Raw genomic sequence first — 18,058 nt, forward strand, 5'->3', positions numbered from 1 at the left:
CAGCCTTCCCGCTGTTCCTCCAGCTCCCGCTCCTAGGGACAAGGTCCCTCCTCGGTTCCGCCGGCGTATCTTCTGCACCTGCGCACTAGGCAGGCTTGGCGCTGCCCAAGCCGAGAGGCCCCGGAAGTGGTCGGCCGCTTGCGACGCCCCGGAAGTGACGTGCTCTCCCGAGCCGGTGAGTGCGGGAGCGGGGAGCTTGGTCCCCGGGGGTGGTCGCGGCCCGGGTGCGAGGAGGGGCCTCGGCTTTGCCGCGGGGTACGGGGCCGCTGGGAGCGGGAGAGGCCCCGGCCTAGGAGCTGAGAAGCCTGGAGGGCTGCCGGGCTGCGAACCGCGGTGGGGAGCGGCGCCTTGCTCCCCAGTCCTGCCCCACTCTCTCCGCAGAGCCGCGTTTGGGGGTCGGAAGTCCTGTCAGCCACCCGCGTGCTTCTCTGTCACAGGGATGGGTGCCGCGTGTGAGTTCCGAGTCAAGTTGTTTAGGAATTTGCCTAAGTATTTGCCTAATACTTACGGCTGTAAGTATTAAACATTTTCTTCTGGAATTTTAAAGTGATTATTGGTAGTGTACAGTTGCACAAAACAACATAAATATATGCACATTTGGATGATAAAAATAAAGTTTTGTATTGTAAACGCTCCTCAAGGAGACGCATTGCCAGATAGTTCACTGTCCGTGGTGGCTTCTGCCCTGTGAGAGCCGGTTATCCGTTCTGTTCCCGTTTACGTTCTCGTAGCTGCAGAAGCGGAGGAATGGCGTTCACGCAGACCTGTGGATGGGAATCAGGGAATTGTTGGGCAATGTCGCTGGAGAAATACCTTTCTTTTGTAAAGGGGTGGACCCATTTAAAAAAAAATAGGAAAGGATAACTCATATTGTTTTAAACGCAAGTTCGTCCTCAGGCAGTTCTGTTTTAGCAGAGAGAACGTAGCAAAACTTGAGAAAATGGATTCCTTTGAAATTATCCTGGCCTTAGTCCCTTGGGAAGTCTATGTGTACGTGAACCTCGGTGGGAAGATTCCTGCGGTAAAATGCAGGTGTCAGCAACATGCCAGGGAGGCCAGAGGATACTGTGTGGCTTTGGGCAAGTGACTTAACCTCTCTGAGTCTCAGCCTCCACTGCTTTAGATGGGCATAAAAAATGTAAAGTCAAGAATGAGGTTTCTGCTGAGCGCGGTGGCTCACACCTGTAATCCCAGCACTTTGGGAGGCCGAGTCGAGCCGATCATGAGGTCAGGAGTTCAAGACCAGCCTGGCCAACATGGTGAAACCCCATCTCTACTAAAAATACAAAAAAGTAGCCGGGTGTGGTGGCAGGCGCCTGTAATCCCAGCAACTTGGGAAACCGAGGCAGGAGAATCCCTTGAACCAGGGAGGTGGAGGTTGCAGTGAGCCGAGACTGCACCACCGTGCTCCAGCCCAGGCAACAGCGCGAGACTCTTTCTCAAATACATTTAAAAAAAAAAAAAATCATTTTTCATGCTCACAGGAGGATTTGAGGAGGGTTTATAAAGGGACCGTTTGCAAAGAGAGTATAGGTAAATGACGGTTGGTCCTTTATCCTGGAACTGTGTCAGTGGAGTTTCTACTCCTGGACGCCAAAGGATCAGGGAAGACAGCAGTACCAGGAGAGGGAAGAGTCACTGGGGAGGGCTTCTTGGACTGGAGGTGTAAGCCTCAATCTGAGTGGGCAAGGAGGTCCGTGTCCCAGCCTCCTGTTCCTGCCTCCGGTCTCTGGTAGAGGGCCAGGTCCCAGTAGGTTTTCCTAAGGGGCAGGCTCAGGCTCCTGACACACAGCACAGGGCAGGGTAGAAAGCTGGTCTGGAAAAGCAAGTGGAAGATAGCTCAGCATGCAGTATTACCCCTCGCAGGATATTATTGTTAGGAATACATTTAAAAGTGGATATATTGGTCGGGCGCGGTGGCTCACACCTGTAATCCCAGCACTTTGGGAGGCCAAGGCAGGTGGATCACCTGAGGTCGGGAGTTCGAGACCAGCCTGGCCAACATGGTGAAACCCTGCCTCTATTAAAAATACAAAATGAGCTGGGTGTGGTGGTGGGTGCGTGGTGGAGGATACTCGGGAGGCTGAGGCGGGTGGATCACTTGAACCCACGAGATGGAGGTTACAGTGAACCGAGATCCCACCATTGCTCTCCAACCTGGGCTACAAGAGCGAAACTCTGCCTCAAAAAAAAAAAAAAAAATTGCCAGGCGCGGTGGCTCACGCCTGTAATCCCAGCACTTTGGGAGGCCGAGGCGGTTGATCACCTGAGGTCAGGAGTTCAAGACCAGCCTGGCCAACATGGTGAAACCCCGTCTCTACTAAAAATACAAAAATTAGCCAGGCGTAGTGGCACGTGGCTGTAATCCCAGCTACTCGGGAGGTTGATACAGGAGAATCCCTTGAACCCGGGAGGGGGAGGTTGCAGTGATCTGAGATCACACCACTGCACAAATTAGCTGGGCGTGGTGATGGGTGCCTGTAATCCCAGCTTCTTGGGAGGCTGAGGCATGAGAATTGCTTGAACCCAGGAGGCGAAGGTTGCAGTGAGGTGAGATGATGCCATTACACTCCAACCTGGGCGACAGAGTGAGACTCCTGTCTCAAAAAAACTTTCTGTGATGAGGGCAGTGTTCTAATCTGTGCTGTCCCATATGGTACCCACTCGCGATGTGACCATGAGCACTTAGATGTTGCCTGAGGGACTGAGTTTTTACATTTTCATTAATGTTAGCCAAATGGCCACATTTGGCCAGTGGGGACTGTACTGGACAGGTCAAGGGCAGCCTTGTTGGAAGGAAGATAAAGACACCAAAGAGCGGCGTGAAACAGTGGGATTTGTTCATCCGGCAAGGGAGAGCCACAGCACTCAGCAGACCTCCAAAGAGAAATTGAAAGGGCAAACAGGAGGAAGCAAATTAGGCAAGATTCCGAGTTCAGGTCTCTGGTTGGCTTTGCGGCCTTCTCTGCGGTTGATCTTCAGGTTCCGTGTCACCCGCGGCAGGAAGTCTGGTTTCCAGAATATCCGGGCTGGATGGTGTAACGTCCCAGCAGGCTGAGCCGTGACTGTGCTTGTGTTGATGAGCCTGAGTCGTTTTTCCCTGGCCTGTTTTTATGCCCCACCCCTGACCCATCTGACAGCTCTGGGTTAAGTCTCTCCACCTGTCTGCCTCAGTTTCCGCAACTTTAAAATGAGGATGATGAAGGACTTCACAGTTTTATGAGGACTGAATGAGTTAATCCCTGAAAAATACTTAGAACAGTATTTTGCAAGTAGTGAGGTAGAGGTCTTGAAGGTTTATTGTTAAATGATTTTCAGGTACTTTTTGTATTTGGCACTGCCATAAATGGGGTTTTTTTCTTAATTTTAATTTACAGTTGTTTGCAGCTGGTATTTAAGAATACAATTGATTTTTTTATATTAGCCTGATAACCTGCCATCTTGCTCAGTCACCTTATTGTCTTCTTGTAGACTTCCTGGGGCTTTTTTTTTTTTTTTTGAGATGGAGTCTCGCTCTGTTGCCCAGGCTGGAGTGCAGTGACGTGATCTCGGCTCAGTGCAACCTCTGCCTCCCAGGTTCAAGTGATTCTCATGCCTCAGCCTCCCGAGTAGCCGGGACTACAGGCGCCCGCCACCACGCCCCACTAATTTTTATATTTTTGGTAGAGATGGGGTTTCACCATGTTGGCCAGGCTGGTCTCGAACTCCTGATCTCAAATGATCTGCCCACCTCGGCCTCCCAAAGTGCTGGGATTACAGGCGTGAGCCACCGTGCCCGGCCTTCCCTGGGATTCTCTATGGAACTCTGTCCTCTCTTCTGTAAACAGGGACAGTTTTATTTCTTCCTTTTTTCCTTTCTTTTTTTTTCCCCTTTTATTTCAGTGTGTGAAAGGACATTGTTGCATTGGAATGGTGCATGTGGAGGCCCTTTTTCTCCATCGTGGGAGGGAACCGTTCAGTCTTTCTTCATTAAGTGCGATTAGCTATAGGCCCCATGTAGTGCCCTTATCAGGGCGAAGATGTTCCCATCTCTTCCCAGTTTGCTGAGATGTTTTGTTTTCCTCCTCGTGAGTGGGTGTGGAGACGGTGGTACCACCTGTTGATACGCAGAAGTGCCTGGGCTGAGTTTCGACTGCTTGATGTGGCCTTGTGTTGAGATTACCCCTACTAGGTCTTGATGTGTGATCCTTTCTGAACTGCTGGATTCAATTGGGTGATATTTTGTTAAGAGTTATTTGCATCTGTGTTCATGAGGGGTATGGTCTATAATTTTGTTTTTTCATAGTGTCAGGTTTTGGTGCTAGCCTCATAGGATGAGTTGGATAGTGATCTCACTTCCTCTATTTTCTGAAAAAGTGTGTAAGATTGGCATCGTTTCTTCCTGGAATGTTACATGGAATTTACCAGGAAAACAAGCCGAGCTAGAGTTTTCCTTTGGGGAGTGTTTTTTAATAACAAATTTAACTTCTTGAGTAGATACAGGGCTATTTTAGATTGTTTATTCTTGTGTTTCTTTAATAAGTTGCCTTGTTCAAGAAATGTGTCCATTTCATGTAAGTTGAATTTGTTACTGAATTTGCTGGCGTAAAGTAGTTCCTAGCATTCTCTTGCCCTTCTGCTGTCTGTAAGGTGTGTGCTGATAACCCGTCGAACATTCTGACAGTGGAGATTCGTGCTGTCTTGTTTTCCGGATCAGGCTAGCTAGAGGTGTGTTAGCTTGTCTCTTCAGTGAGCCTGTTTTTTCCCGTTACGTCTTACTGTTGTCTCTTTGTTTTCTTCTGCTCTGTATGATTCTCCTCCTTCTACTCCATGCTTACTTTGCTCTTTCTGGTTTCTTGATTTGGAGCCTTAGGTTACTGATTTTAGATCTTTCTGCTTTACCAAGGTAACCATTAGAACTGTAAGTTTCCTTCTAAACACTGCTTTAGCTGCATCTCTTAAATTCTGGTATTTCGTGGTGGCGGGCGCCTGCAGTCCCAGCTACTCAGGAGGCTGAGGCAGGAGAATGGCGTGAACCTGGGAGGCGGAACTTGCAGTGAGCTGAGATCGCGCCACTGCACTCCAGCCTGGGCGACAGAGCGAGACTCTGTCTCAAAAAAAAAAAAAATTCTGGTATTTTGCATTTTCATTATCATTCAGTTCAAAACATTTTCCAGTTTCTCTTTTGATTTCTTCTCTGACCTGTGGATTATTTAGAAGAAGCTTGTTTAATTTGCAGGTTTCCTAGATATTTTCTAGCTATTGACTTCCAATTTAATTCTGAGAATATTCCCTGTGGTTGGCATTCATATACTTCCCACCCCTCCAAAGCCACAGGAGCTCTGTCACCCACGCTGGACTGCAGTGAGTGGTGTGATCACAGTTCACTGCAGCCTCCAACTCTTGGGCTTAAGTGACCCTCCTACCTTAGCCTCCTAAGTAGCTGGTATTATAGGCATGCACCACCATGTCCAGCTAATCAGCTAATTTTCTTTTTTTTTTTTTTTTTTTTTGGTGGACACAAGGTCTCACTATTTTGCCCAGGCTGTTCTCGAATTCCTGGCCTCAAGTTATCCTCCCGCCTTGGGCCTCCCAAACTGCTGGGATTACAGGTGTGAGCCACTGCACCCAGCCTTTCTGTATACTTTAAATAATCTCTAGATTATTTATAGTATAATACAATGTAAATGCTTTGTAAATAGCTGTTATACTTTATTTTTTAAATTTAAAAAAATTGTTGTATTATTACTGTTTTGTTTGTTTTCCAGATATTTTTGAGCTGAGGTTTGTTGACTCCACAAATACGGAGGGCTGACTGTATATGATTTCTTTTAAATGTATTGAGACTTCTTTTATGACACATCTTATGGTCTGTTTTGGTGAATATTCCACCTGCACCTGAAAATAGAGTATATTTTACAGTTGTTGGATGTACTGTTATATAAATGTCAACTAGATAAATATTTTGATAGTATTGTTCAGATTTTGTATCTTTACTGTTTTTCTATTTTTAGACATAGGGTCTCAGGCCAGGTGTGGTGCTTGTAATCTCATGCTTGTAATCTCAGCACTTTGGGAGGCCAAGACAGGAGGATCGCTTGAGACCAGGCTGGGTAACTGGGAGACCCCGTCCCTGCAAAAAAATTTTAGAAGTTAGGCACAGTGGCACTTACCTGTATCCCCAGCTACTCGGGAGGCTGAGGCAGGAGGATCTCTTTAGCACAGGAAGTCAAGGCTGTAAGGAGCTGTGATTATGTCACTGCACTCCAGCTTGGGTGACAGAGTGAGACCCTGTCTCAAAAAAAAAAAAAAAAAAAAGGGTCTCGTTCTCTTGTTATTGCTCAGGCTGGAGTGCGGTGGCGTATTCACAGCTCACAGCAGCTTTGAATTCTTGGGCTCAAGTGATCCTCCCGCCTCAGCCTCCCAAGGAGCTAGGTCTACAGGGGTGCACCGCCATGCCCAGCTAATTCCTTCAGTAGAGACGGAGGTCTTGCTATTTTGCCGAGGCTGGTCTCGAACTCATGGGTTCAAGAGTTCTTCCCGCCTTGGCCTCCCACAGTTCTGGGATTACAGCCAGGAACCGCTGTGCCCAGCTGGCTCTTTTTAATCTACTTTGTCAGCCTCTGCCTTTTAATTACAATTTGTACACGTGAACATTTAATGAAATGATGTATATGGTTAGATTTAGATGCACTTTTATTATTGCTTTCCTGTTTGTCCCCTCTGTTTTTTGTTGTTTGTTCTTTTTCTTCTGAATTGTTGGGCTCGTTCTGAGCATTTCATTTATCTGTTGGCTTCTCAGATCTGTGTCTTTGTGTTGTGTCTTAGTCATTGCCCTGGAGGTTCCAGTCTGCACACCTCTTAGCCTTCACTGTCTGCTCAGAGTTCATACTGTGCCCCTCACAGAAACGTGGGGACCTTGCAGTCATCTGGGTCCCTTGAATCCCCTCCTGACCTTTCTGTTGCCTTTCATGTGTATTACCTCTATGCGCGTTGGAAGCCCACTACACAATATTTTTTTTGTCTAAAGTCTTACATATTTAAGAACTCCTAAGAGGAAAACAATAGTATTTTATATTTACCATTTCTGTTGCTCTCCCTTCCTTCCTCAAGATCCAGGCTTCCCTCTGGTATCATTTTCCTTCAACCCGAGGAACTTTCTTGAGCGTTCCTCATACAGCAGGTATATTAGTGACAAACTGTGTTCGTTTTCTGCCATCTGAGAATCTTTATTGCACCTTCCTTTCTGAAAGAGATTTTCCCCGCAGATAGAATGCCTCGGTGCCTCTTTTCTTCAAGCACTTAAAAATATCCTACATAATGGTAAAAAGCAGGGTGGATCCTGGCCTGGGTCCTGGAAGAGAAGGATGCTCTTGGGAAACTGCTGAGCCCCGAGCCCCACCTGGAGCTCAGTTAGTAGCAGTGCACCAGTGGAGGCCACACAGGTGCGGCTGTGGGGGACACTGGGGAGGAAGTCCGCGGGAATGCCTTTGCACCTTGTCCACAAATCTAAAACCATCTCAAAATCGGCGGTCCTTTAAAATATATTTACAGGAAGGATATCAAGGGGAGGGTGTCCCATGGACAGGTGGGCCGGCATGGGAACTCAACCAGTCAGGGAACAGAGACCTGCCGAAGAATGGGGAGCTCTGGGAGCAGGCGGGGAGGTGGAGCTGTGGGCATGTCCCAGTAGGGGTTGAGCAGCTCCATAAATATCTTAAAGGGCACGGAGGCACAGTTTCTTATAGTCAGAGAATGGAGTTAGCAGGACCACAAGAGAAAATTAGAATGAGCCCAGAGTGCTGAGTTGGGAATGAGGACGTCCTGCTCACAGCTGGCCTGCTGCTTCCTGTGTCAGGGCCGGCCCGGAGTCAGGAGAGGCTGAGGAAGCCGGGATTGACAGCTGGCCTGCCGCCTCCTGTGGGATTGACAGCTGGCCTGCCGCCTCCCGTGTCAGGGCCGGCCCGGAGTCAGGAGAGGCTGAGGAAGCCGGGGTTGGGACGCAGACTCTCCTGAGGGGAGAGGTGCTGCTGGGACTGGGGCCCACGTGGGAGGGTATGGGGAGGGGCTGTTGGTCATGGCCAGTCTCGATGGCACCCTGGTTCTGGAGGGGACACCATTGTCTGTAGGAAACACACATGGAAGGTTCTGGGTATAGGGAAGTCCAGTCGGCGACTGACTCAAGTGATTCCGGAGGAAGTTCTTTGTACTCTTCTTCCAGCTTTTCTGTGATTGCCTCAGAATTAAAGCAGAATGGCCAAGGACCCCGCAGAGGTAGTGACCCCCCAAAGGAGGTGGCACCTTTTGGAGGAGTGAGGCCGGGGAGAGGGAGGCGTCCGAGGCACTGTGAGGGAGGAGGCGGGCGGTGTCCCCTCGTTGTGCTCCCGCGCTGGCCTCGTGTTGAGTTTTCAGCCATCCACTGGGGCCCCTTCTGTACACACCTCTCGTAGTCAGGACGGGGAGCGCCTTGTAAGGTCCCTCCTGTGGGACCTGCTGAAGAATGGGGAGCTCTGGAAGCAGGAGGGCATTTGTGCTCATGGTGAAGGGAGGGGCTGTCCTCTCCTGGAGGGCAGGGTCAGCGACTTCCTCACTGTGCCCTTGGCACTGGCAAGGTAGCTGGCTGTCATGAGCGGTGGAATGAGTGAGTGACGGCTTAAATGAGGCTTTGAGAGTGACAGTAGCTGGCACTTAGAGTCTGCAGCTGTGCCGACCCTGCCGCCCCAGGGGTGTTTCCACCCACACCGCACATCAGGCACCAAGTGTGTGTGTTTTCTACACCAACAATTCGCCCGTCCTCTGCAGACACCAGCCAGGCATCCTGTAATTCAGTTCACTCTGACCCTGCCGTGGTGATCACGGACCCCGGGGTTAGGGGCTCAGTCACACCAACCCGCCCCCCACTTCAGATGTTGACCGCAAGTAGTGGGTCCCTGGGGTACCCACACTTCTGTCCATCTTGCTACACATTGGGGGTTCCTATGACCCCTTCAGGTTTGATAATTTACGGGAGTGGCTCACAGAACTCAGGAAGGCACTTAGTTTGCATTGCCAGTTTACTATAAAGGATGCCACAGCGGGCACAGGTGGGCAGCTGGGTGAGGAGGGGCACGGGCGAGGCCCAGAGGGTCCTGAGCACAGGAGCCTTTGTACCCAGGGAGTTCTGTGGCTGCCCTCACAGCACAGGGATGAGTTCACCAAACTGAAAGCTTTCCCAAGCCCCTAGTTCAAGGATTTCCATGGAGGCCTCGTCATGGAGACATGATCAGTTATGAACTCAGCCTCCAGCCCCTCTCCCCTGTTTGGAGGGTGGGGGCGGGGCTGAAAGGCCCAGGCTTCTCATCATGGCTTGGTCTTTATGATGACCAGCCCCCTCCCAAGGCCATCCAGGAGCCCACCAAGAGGTGCCTCATTAGAACAGAAGACTGCTGTCACCCGGGAAGTCCAAGGGATTTAGGAGCTCTGCACCAGGCACCCCTATCACCCCTGTCACTCAGGAAATTACCAGTGTTCTGAGAGCTGTGTGTCAGGAGCCAGGAGCAGAGGCCAAGTGGACACTTCTCATTCTGTCAGTGCCACAGCCAGGGCTGCTGTTGTGCAGCCATGTGGATCAGCTCAGCCCGTCCTCACCCAGCCCTGTCCTTACAAGTGAGGAGGCTGAGGCCACACAGGTGCGTGGCCTTCCCTTAGAGTTGCTTTCCAGAGCCTGGTGCTTAGCCGCTATGCTCCATGGTTAATATTCTTGTGTTCCAATATAACAACTGGAAAATTACACAAGATAACACTGTTGATAACATTTGAATAAATGGGTGTTTTTCAAGAAATTTTGACTTGCACTTCAGATTTCCTTTTTAATATTTTCGTTGAGCGGATACTTGCTATTCCATAAGAGGATATGTCCAGTGTTGTGGAAGATTTAATGTTTTCAATCCTTTGTACAGAAATCCTGCTCCCAAGTCACAGATAGGCTGACGGGTCAGAGGACAAGACGTGACCGAGGGCCGAGACGGTGAGTGACCAGGAGAGTCAGACTCATCAGTTCACTTGTTTGTTTGAGAAACGTGCATGGAGACCTGCTGCATGAGACCCTCCTCTTCCGTTTCTGTTTCATGCCCAGGGTTAAACCAGGCATCTCATTTTGCCAATCTGACTTCTGTAGGGGCCATGTCACCTGCAAGGCTTTTCTCAGCAAGATTGAGGACCGTGTTTGAGGACGTGGGGCATTGGGCTTTGTCCACACGGGCTGGCCTCAAGCCCAGCCGGCGACTGCCACAGCGGGCTTCTCCCAGGCTGCTCTCGGTCGGCTGTGCGGACCACGCCAAGCGTCAGGAACTCCCGGGGAAGAAGCCGCTCTCTGAGAAAAAGCTGGTGAGACTTCTGGAGTCAGAGCAGCTTGCCTGTCTCCTCCTCAGAAGGCACAGGGTGTGGTTTTGGGTCCTCCTCTTGATCTCATCTCTGTGATCTTGGTGATGGGGCATGTGGAGCTTCCTGAAAATGGTGGGGTGAAACGCAGGCCTGTGTGCGAAATCCCACACTCAGCAGATCCCAGCAGGCTGGGAGAGGCGCTGGATGCTTGGAAAGCTGTGATACAGGCTGCTCATTTTACCATGAGCCTGTGTATCTTACATGTATGTTACATATATCCTTTAATATGTGTGGCTATTTCTTAAAACAAATGTGGGGGCTGGGCGTGGTGGCTCATGCCTGTTATCCCAACACTTTGGGAGGCTGAGGCAGGCGGATCACTTGAGGTCAGGAGTTCGAGACCAGCCTGGCCAACATGGTGAAACCCTGTCTCTACTAAAAAAAAAAAAAAAAAATTTTTTTAATAAATAAATAAAAATAAAACAAGTCAGGGCAATAGACCCTCCATTTTATGGTTCTTTAAGCCTTACAAGTTTTTCTTGTTCTGTTTACCAAAACCTCCTATTTAAAACATGAATTGTCTCTAATAAATTCAAGAAAATGCACATTTATGACTCCCTTCATTTCCTCCTGAATGGAGGGGCTTTAGATAAGCATTACTGGGACAAACCGCACTTCCAGTGGAAAAGCTGCTTTGGTGGGATGTGTGCTCAAATAGCTGAAGTGTCTGCACAGGCTTGTCTCATCCCCAGCGGAGAAAGTGAGCCGAGGTTTTGTCCTCCGTGTAGTGCTCACCAGTGGGGCTTTCTTCCCCGTCTGGTGGATTTTGCTTGCGTTGGCACATGACGGCATTACATATTGAGATTTGGAAATAACAGTTCATGGTTTTTCCACATGGTGGTGCCAAAGAATCTTAAAATGTTTGTATATTTTCTTTTAAAAAAAAAAAAAAACAAAAAAGCTGCATTTGAGGAGTATTAGATGGGAGTGCAGAGGCAGCAGCCCTGGGACAGGGCTAGGACGCATCTGTCCGTGCACATGCATGGGCAGAAGCCAGGCGTCCTCCCCAGGGTGTGGTGAGGTTGCAGCACCCTGGGCCGCGGGAGCTGACCCTCCTGTGGTAGGAGCTGTTGTGTGTTGAACAGTATCCTGGTTGGTTCTCTCTTTATCCAGATTGTACCTACCTTAGTGACCTAAAGAACAACTTTCCGGCCGGGCGCGGTGGCTCAAGCCTGTAATCCCAGCACTTTGGGAGGCCGAGACGGGCGGATCACGAGGTCAGGAGATCGAGACCATCCTGGCTAACAAGGTGAAACCCCATCTCAACTAAAAAATACAAAAAATAACTAGCCGGGCGAGGTGGCCGGCGCCTGTAGTCCCAGCTACTCGGGAGGCTGAGGCAGGAGAATGGCGTAAACCCGGGAGGCGGAGCTTGCAGTGAGCTGAGATCCAGCCACTGCATCCCAGCCTGGGCGACAGAGCGAGACTCCCTCTCAAAAAAAAAAAAAAAAAAAAAAAAAAGAACAACTTTCCTGGCCGGGCGTGGTGGCTCACGCCTGTAATCCCAGCACTTTGGGAGGCCGAGGCGGGCGGATCACAAGGTCAGGAGATCGAGACCATCCTGGCTAACACAGTGAAACTCCGTCTCTACTGAAAATACAAAAAATTAGCCGGGTGTGGTGGCGGGCACCTGTAGTCCCAGCGACTCGGGAGGCTGAGGTGGGAGAATGGCGTGAACCCAGGAGGCGGAGCTTGCAGTGAGAGATCGCACCACTGCACTCCAGCCTGGGCGACAGAGCGAGACTCTGCCAAAAAAAAAAAAAAAACTTTCCCTCCAGCGAGGGGCTCAGTTTGCATCACGACATTTTTTAAATGAGCGCTGTTTTCGTCAGGCCCCAGAAAATACTCTTTCTTCAGAGTCGAAAGCCTGGTAATTATCCAGGAACGACTCTAACTCCTTGTTTCCCTGTCGCATCCTGGGAAACTGGAACTTTCTAAGAGTAAAGATCTATGATTTCAGGAATGGGTTTTTTTTTTTTTTAATGGAAAAACACATTATTTAAGGACTATTTCCTAAACAAGATGTGGGTTTTTTAGGTTAAAAATGCTGATTTTTGTTGTTGGTGGTTTTAAATCAGTCTCACCCAGAATAAGAAATGCTGAATTTTTGAAGTGTAGGTTCACACAGAATACTTACATCTGCATTGTGGGTTTACCTTGGTCTACAAATGCTACTGACTTGTAGGAACTGTTTTTTTTTCTTTGGATTTTAGAAGCGATTAGCAGTATTAGTGTCATTAACCTGTAATTGTAATAGGCTGTCGTAAATGGAAGAGGCACATCTCAAATGGATGTATGGTCTCATGAAAGGACCTCGGAGTGTTGAGATGACGTGGGATACTTGTGCTCTCTGTAGAAAAGGTATTTTGTGGACTGTCGGAGAGTGCTTGTCTGTGGAGGAAACGGAGGCGCCGGGGCAAGCTGCTTCCACAGTGAGCCCCGCAAGGAGTTTGGAGGCCCCGATGGAGGGGACGGAGGCAACGGCGGACACGTCATTCTGAGAGGCAGGTGCCCTGGGGCAGTGCGGGCAGGGCTGGGGAGAGGCTGAGGCGGGAGGATCACTTGAGCCTGTAAGTTCAAGGCCAGCCTGGACAATATAGCAAGACCGTGTCTTTTTTTTTTTTTTGGTCTCAAGGTTTGTGGATCTACAAAAAATTTTTGAAAAAATTAGCCAGAGGTGATAGCGTCCACCTGTGGTCCCAGCTACTCAGGAGGATTGCTGGAACTCAGAAGTTCAAGGCTGCAGTGAGTCGTGATCACACCACTGCACTCCAGCATGGGTGACAGAGCAGTACCGTGTCGGAAAAAAAAAGGAAAAAATTTTTTTTTTTTTTTTTTGAGACGGAGTCTCGCTCTGTCGCCCAGGCTGGAGTGCAGTGGCGCGATCTCGGCTCACTGCAAGCTCCGCCTCCCAGGTTCACGCCATTCTCCTGCCTCAGCCTCCCGAGTAGCTGGGACTACAGGCGCCCACAACCACGCCCGGCTAATTTTTTGTATTTTTAGTAGAGACGGGGTTTCACCGTGGTCTCAATCTCCTGACCTTGTGATCCGCCCGCCTCGGCCTCCCAAAGTGCTGGGATTACAGGCGTGAGCCACCGCGCCCGGCCAAAAAGGAAAAATTTTTAAACCCAGCTAGGCGCAGTGGCTCAACCCTGTTATCCTAGCACTTTGAGAGGCCAAGGTGGGGGATCACTTGAGCCTAGGCGTTTGAGAGCAGGCTGGGCAACATAGTGAGACCCTGTCTCTTAAAAAATAAAAATAATAACCAGATGTGGTGGCACACACTGATAGTCCCAGCTACTCGGGGCTGAAGCAGGAGGATGGCTTGAGCCTAGGAGGTCAAGGCTGCAGTGAGCTCCGATTATGCCACTGTACTCCAGCCTGGCCAACAGAGGAAGACCCTGTCTTAAAAAAATAAACAAAAAAAACCCCTGATGTATGGATATCATTTTTATAAATTATATGGATATTCAGCCAGACACAGTGGCTCACAGCTGTAATCCCAGCACTTTGGGAGGCCAAGGTGAGGGTATCGCCTGAGGTCAGGAGTTCGAGACCAACCTGGCCAACATGGTGAAACCCCGTCTCTACTAAAATACAAAAAACAAATTAGCTGGGTGTGGTGGCGGGCACCTGTAATCCCAGCTACTCGGGAGGCTGAGGCAGGAGAATTGCTTGAGCCTGGGAGACGGATGTTGCAGTGAGCCAAGATCATGCCACTGCACTCCAGCCTGGCCGACAGAGCAAGATTCTGTCTAAAAAAAAAAAAAAGAAAAAGCAACTTTGAACATGTTTTGTTTTGTTTTTTAATTTCAGGAGCCCAGAGTTTCCTGTCAGGGAACCTGACGTGCCGGTCGCGTGAAAGCACGAGGCCTGTGCGGTGGTCTCAGTGGGTGCTGCCAGCTGCTGGTTTTATTCACACTCACTCAGCATAGACACAGAGCGAGCTGGGAATGAAGCATTCACAACAAAGTCGTAGAATATAACTACTTTAAAAAATGAGAAATTTAAACATTTTCAGAAATGATAGCACATTTTGAAGGAAAATAAGAATTTCACTTTAAAAAAATGACACTGCTGGTTCTGTAACTTCTGCTGCAGCCTCACTCCTCGCTTCCATACGTATTTTTTTTTTTTTTTTTTTTTTTTTTTTGAGACGGAGTCTCACGCTGTTGCCCAGGCTGGAGTGCAGTGGCGCGATCTCGGCTCACTGCAAGCTCCGCCTCCCGGGTTCCCGCCATTCTCCTGCCTCAGCCTCCTGAGTAGCTGGGACTACAGGCGCCCGCCACCGCGCCCGGCTAATTTTTTTTGTATTTTTAGTAGAGACGGGGTTTCACTGTGGTCTCGATCTCCTGACCTTGTGATCCGCCCGCCTCGGCCTCCCAAAGTGCTGGGATTACAGGCTTGAGCCACCGCGCCCGGCCTCCATACGTATTTTTAAGGTTCTTAAACTGGACCCAGAGACGTCAGCAATAGGCCGTGGTTGCCGTAACACAAAGGGACTGAGATTCTTGTTCTCGCTTTAGTTGACCAGCAAGTCAAGTCCCTGTCGTCGGTCCTGTCGCAGTACCAGGGTTTCAGTGGAGAAGACGGCGGCAGTAAAAACTGCTTCGGGCGCAGTGGCGCCGTCCTCTACGTCCAGGTGAGCCGAGACTGCCAGAGCTGGCCCTGTCCCTTTTGTTCTGGATCATCCGGCTCCTGGGGGCCACTGTGTGACCCACGGGGCCCCTGTGACTTGACACCCACAGCCAGGAAGCAGCACAGTGGAAGCAGAGGCTGGCAGACAGCGGGAAAGCAGCCCCACCCCTCGAAGCAACCCCAGACAGGCATTTGTACCAGGGTCGCACTACGTGCATGTCTAGTGAAAGACTCATGAGGCCGGGCGCGGTGGCTCACGCCTGTAATCCCAGCACTTTGGGAGGCCGAGGCGGGCGGATCACAAGGTCAGGAGATTGAGACCATGGTGAAACCCCGTCTCTACTAAAAATAGAAAAAATTAGCCGGGCGCAGTGGCGGGCGCCTGTAGTCCCAGCTGCTCGGGAGGCTGAGGCAGGAGAATGGCGTGAACCCGGGAGGCGGAGCTTGCAGTGAGCCGAGATTGTGCCACTGCACTCCAGCCTGGGCGACAGAGCGAGACTCCGTCTCAAAAAAAAAAAAAAAAAAAGACTCATGAAATGATTCTCTTCTAAAAAGAGGGAGCCCACGGCACGCACACTTCCTCTGCCTCTGGCCCCATGAATCCCTCTGACTGAGGGAGGCCACTGGCACCCAGCGGGCCTGCATCTCCTTTGTGAACTGTTTCATTCTTCTCTTAGATTAGCTGTTTTCCGGTTGCTTCAGTTCACCCTAATGTTTTAGAAACACTATTTGAAAAAGCCCTTTGTGTAGTCAGAAGGGTGTGTACCCAGCCCCATGAAACCTCTGGAGCTCTGGGACCTTCTCCTTGTACTCCAGAGCCGTCAGCAGAGGTGAGTGGGGCGGGCAGCCACCCGGCACAGTCTGCTCTTCTTTCCTTAGCACTTGCTTCAGGAATGGGTTAAGGCCACCTGTCCTCACTGCTCATAGAGCTCAGCTGATGAGTGCCTGCTGTTTCCCAGGTCCCCGTGGGCACGCTGGTGAAGGAGGGAGGCAGAGTCGTGGCCGACTTGTCTCGCATGGGAGACGAGTACATCGCCGCACTGGGCGGGGCAGGAGGGAAAGGCAACCGCTTCTTCCTGGCCAACGACAACCGTGCCCCTGTGACCTGTACCCCTGGACAGCCAGGACAGCAGCGAGTTCTCCACCTAGAGCTCAAGACGGTGGCCCACGCCGGGATGGTAGGTGTCCCCACTGCCAACAGCATCTGCACACACTGAACTCTAGAAAATCCACTGTTCTTGATGGGGATTTGCCAGTGGCCTAGAAGAGAACAGCTGTGCGGCTCACCTTTTTCCCACCTGTACACTGCTGACTTCCCTCTTTCCCCCAGGTGGGATTCCCCAATGCCGGGAAGTCCTCACTGCTCCGGGCCATTTCAAACGCCAGACCCGCCGTGGCTTCCTACCCGTTCACCACCCTGAAGCCCCACGTTGGGATCGTCCACTATGAAGGCCACCAACAAATAGCAGGTAGAACTTCCAGAATTCTCCCAAAGGTTACGTTTAAATGACATAATTCAGAAAAATAATGATGTAACTCTTAAATTTAGCTTTCTGTTTAAAATGTAGCATTGTTGACCGGATGTGGTGGCTCACCCCTGTAATCCCAGCACTTTGGGAGGCTGAGGCAGGTGGATCACGAGGTCAGGAGATTGAGACCATCCTGGCTAACACGGTGAAACCCTGTCTCTACTAAAAATATTCCACTAAAAATACAAAAACCTAGCCGGGCGTGGTGGCAGGCACCTGTAGTCCCAGCTACTCGGGAGGCTGAGGCAGGAGAATGGCGTGAACCCGGGAGGCAGAGCTTGCAGTGAGCCAAGATCGTGCCACTGCACTCCAGCCTGGGTGACAGAGCGAGACTCCATCTCAAAAAAAAAAAAAAAAAGAAATTCCAGCCCTGAGGACAGTATTTCTTCCCACTCTGTCTGTGCCCCTCTTTCATCTGTGGAAGCTCAGCAGCATCACAACATGTGACTTAAAAGCTTTCCTTGTGCCGTTTGAGAGAATAAAACTTTTTCCCAGAAGACAATGTACCCATTAAAAATAGTAAGCCTGCTGGTAAGGTTATTTGGACGGCACTTTTTATTTGCAGAGTACTCTACAATAATTTCTGTCAGTAATCAGATTATTAGTAGAGTACAGGCAGCCATTTTCCTCTTTTTTGAATCCTATTTGAAGCAGAAAGAGAAGGTATTAAATGTTCCCTACTAGATGGACCCATCGCCATGCCGGTCTCCCAGACATCTCCCAGCACTGAATTCCTCGGGTGTCAGTTGGCCCAATGAATCACCCAGGTGCTAAATCAAATGGCTTCAGTTCAAGGTGGTCCTTGAAAGGAAAGTGTTAGAACTCAGGAAATCCAGCCTCCGCAGTGGGCTCCAGGCCTTCCCTCCCAGACTCGAGATGGAAGGCGCTCTTGGTGCTGGCTGGGCCGAGTGGTCACCTCGTGTGCCCCTGTCTTCCCTGCAGTGGCCGACATCCCTGGCATCATACGAGGCGCCCACCAGAACAGGGGTCTGGGGTCCGCCTTCCTCAGGCACATCGAGCGCTGCCGCTTTCTCTTGTTCGTGGTGGATCTTTCTCAGCCTGAGCCATGGACTCAAGTTGACGATTTAAAATATGAACTGGAGATGTATGAAGAGGGCCTGTCTGAGAGGCCCCACGCAATCATCGCAAATAAGATTGACCTCCCTGAAGCCCGAGCCAATCTGTCCCAGCTCCGGGATCACTTGGGACGGGAGGTCATTGCGCTGTCAGCGCTGACTGGTGAAAACCTGGAGCAGCTGCTGCTGCACCTGAAGGTGCTGCATGACGCCTACGTGGAGGCCGAGCTGGGCAAGGGCCGCCAGCCGCTCAGGTGGTAGCCATGCCAGAGCGGGGTCGCCTCTGGGCCTCCCTGTCTGAGCAAACCTGGGTGTGAACGAGGTGGCTTTGAATGCATAAAGAAAGTGCCTTGTGGACACATGGGAGTTGTGGTGCTTCTGGGTCTCTGGGGCCCCGCCTGCTGGCCTGGGATG

The 18,058-nt window shown here is 50.4% G+C and overlaps 1 protein-coding gene across 8 annotated transcripts; it reads left to right on the plus strand.

The window, feature by feature from the left end:
* The first annotated feature begins 132 nt into the window (after window positions 1-132).
* On the plus strand, window positions 133-18,005 carry MTG2 (mitochondrial ribosome associated GTPase 2). 8 transcript variants are annotated; one of them, XM_074005631.1, is made up of 8 exons: window positions 133-175; window positions 9,918-9,985; window positions 10,136-10,344; window positions 12,758-12,905; window positions 14,928-15,043; window positions 15,999-16,217; window positions 16,370-16,508; window positions 16,589-18,005. In XM_074005631.1, exons 3-8 carry the CDS (start codon window positions 10,141-10,143, stop codon window positions 16,732-16,734), a joined length of 972 nt encoding a protein of 323 aa, XP_073861732.1. In that variant the 5' UTR covers window positions 133-175; window positions 9,918-9,985; window positions 10,136-10,140; the 3' UTR covers window positions 16,735-18,005. The 8 variants fall into 8 exon arrangements, with proteins under 8 accessions (XP_073861732.1, XP_005569574.2, XP_073861734.1 ...); XM_005569517.5 differs by having other exon boundaries at window positions 17,511-18,005; XM_074005630.1 differs by having other exon boundaries at window positions 151-512.
* Window positions 18,006-18,058: the final 53 nt, after the last annotated feature.

The sequence above is a fragment of the Macaca fascicularis genome, chromosome 10 (genome assembly GCF_037993035.2).
Source record: "Macaca fascicularis isolate 582-1 chromosome 10, T2T-MFA8v1.1".
Lineage (NCBI taxonomy): Eukaryota > Metazoa > Chordata > Mammalia > Primates > Cercopithecidae > Macaca > Macaca fascicularis.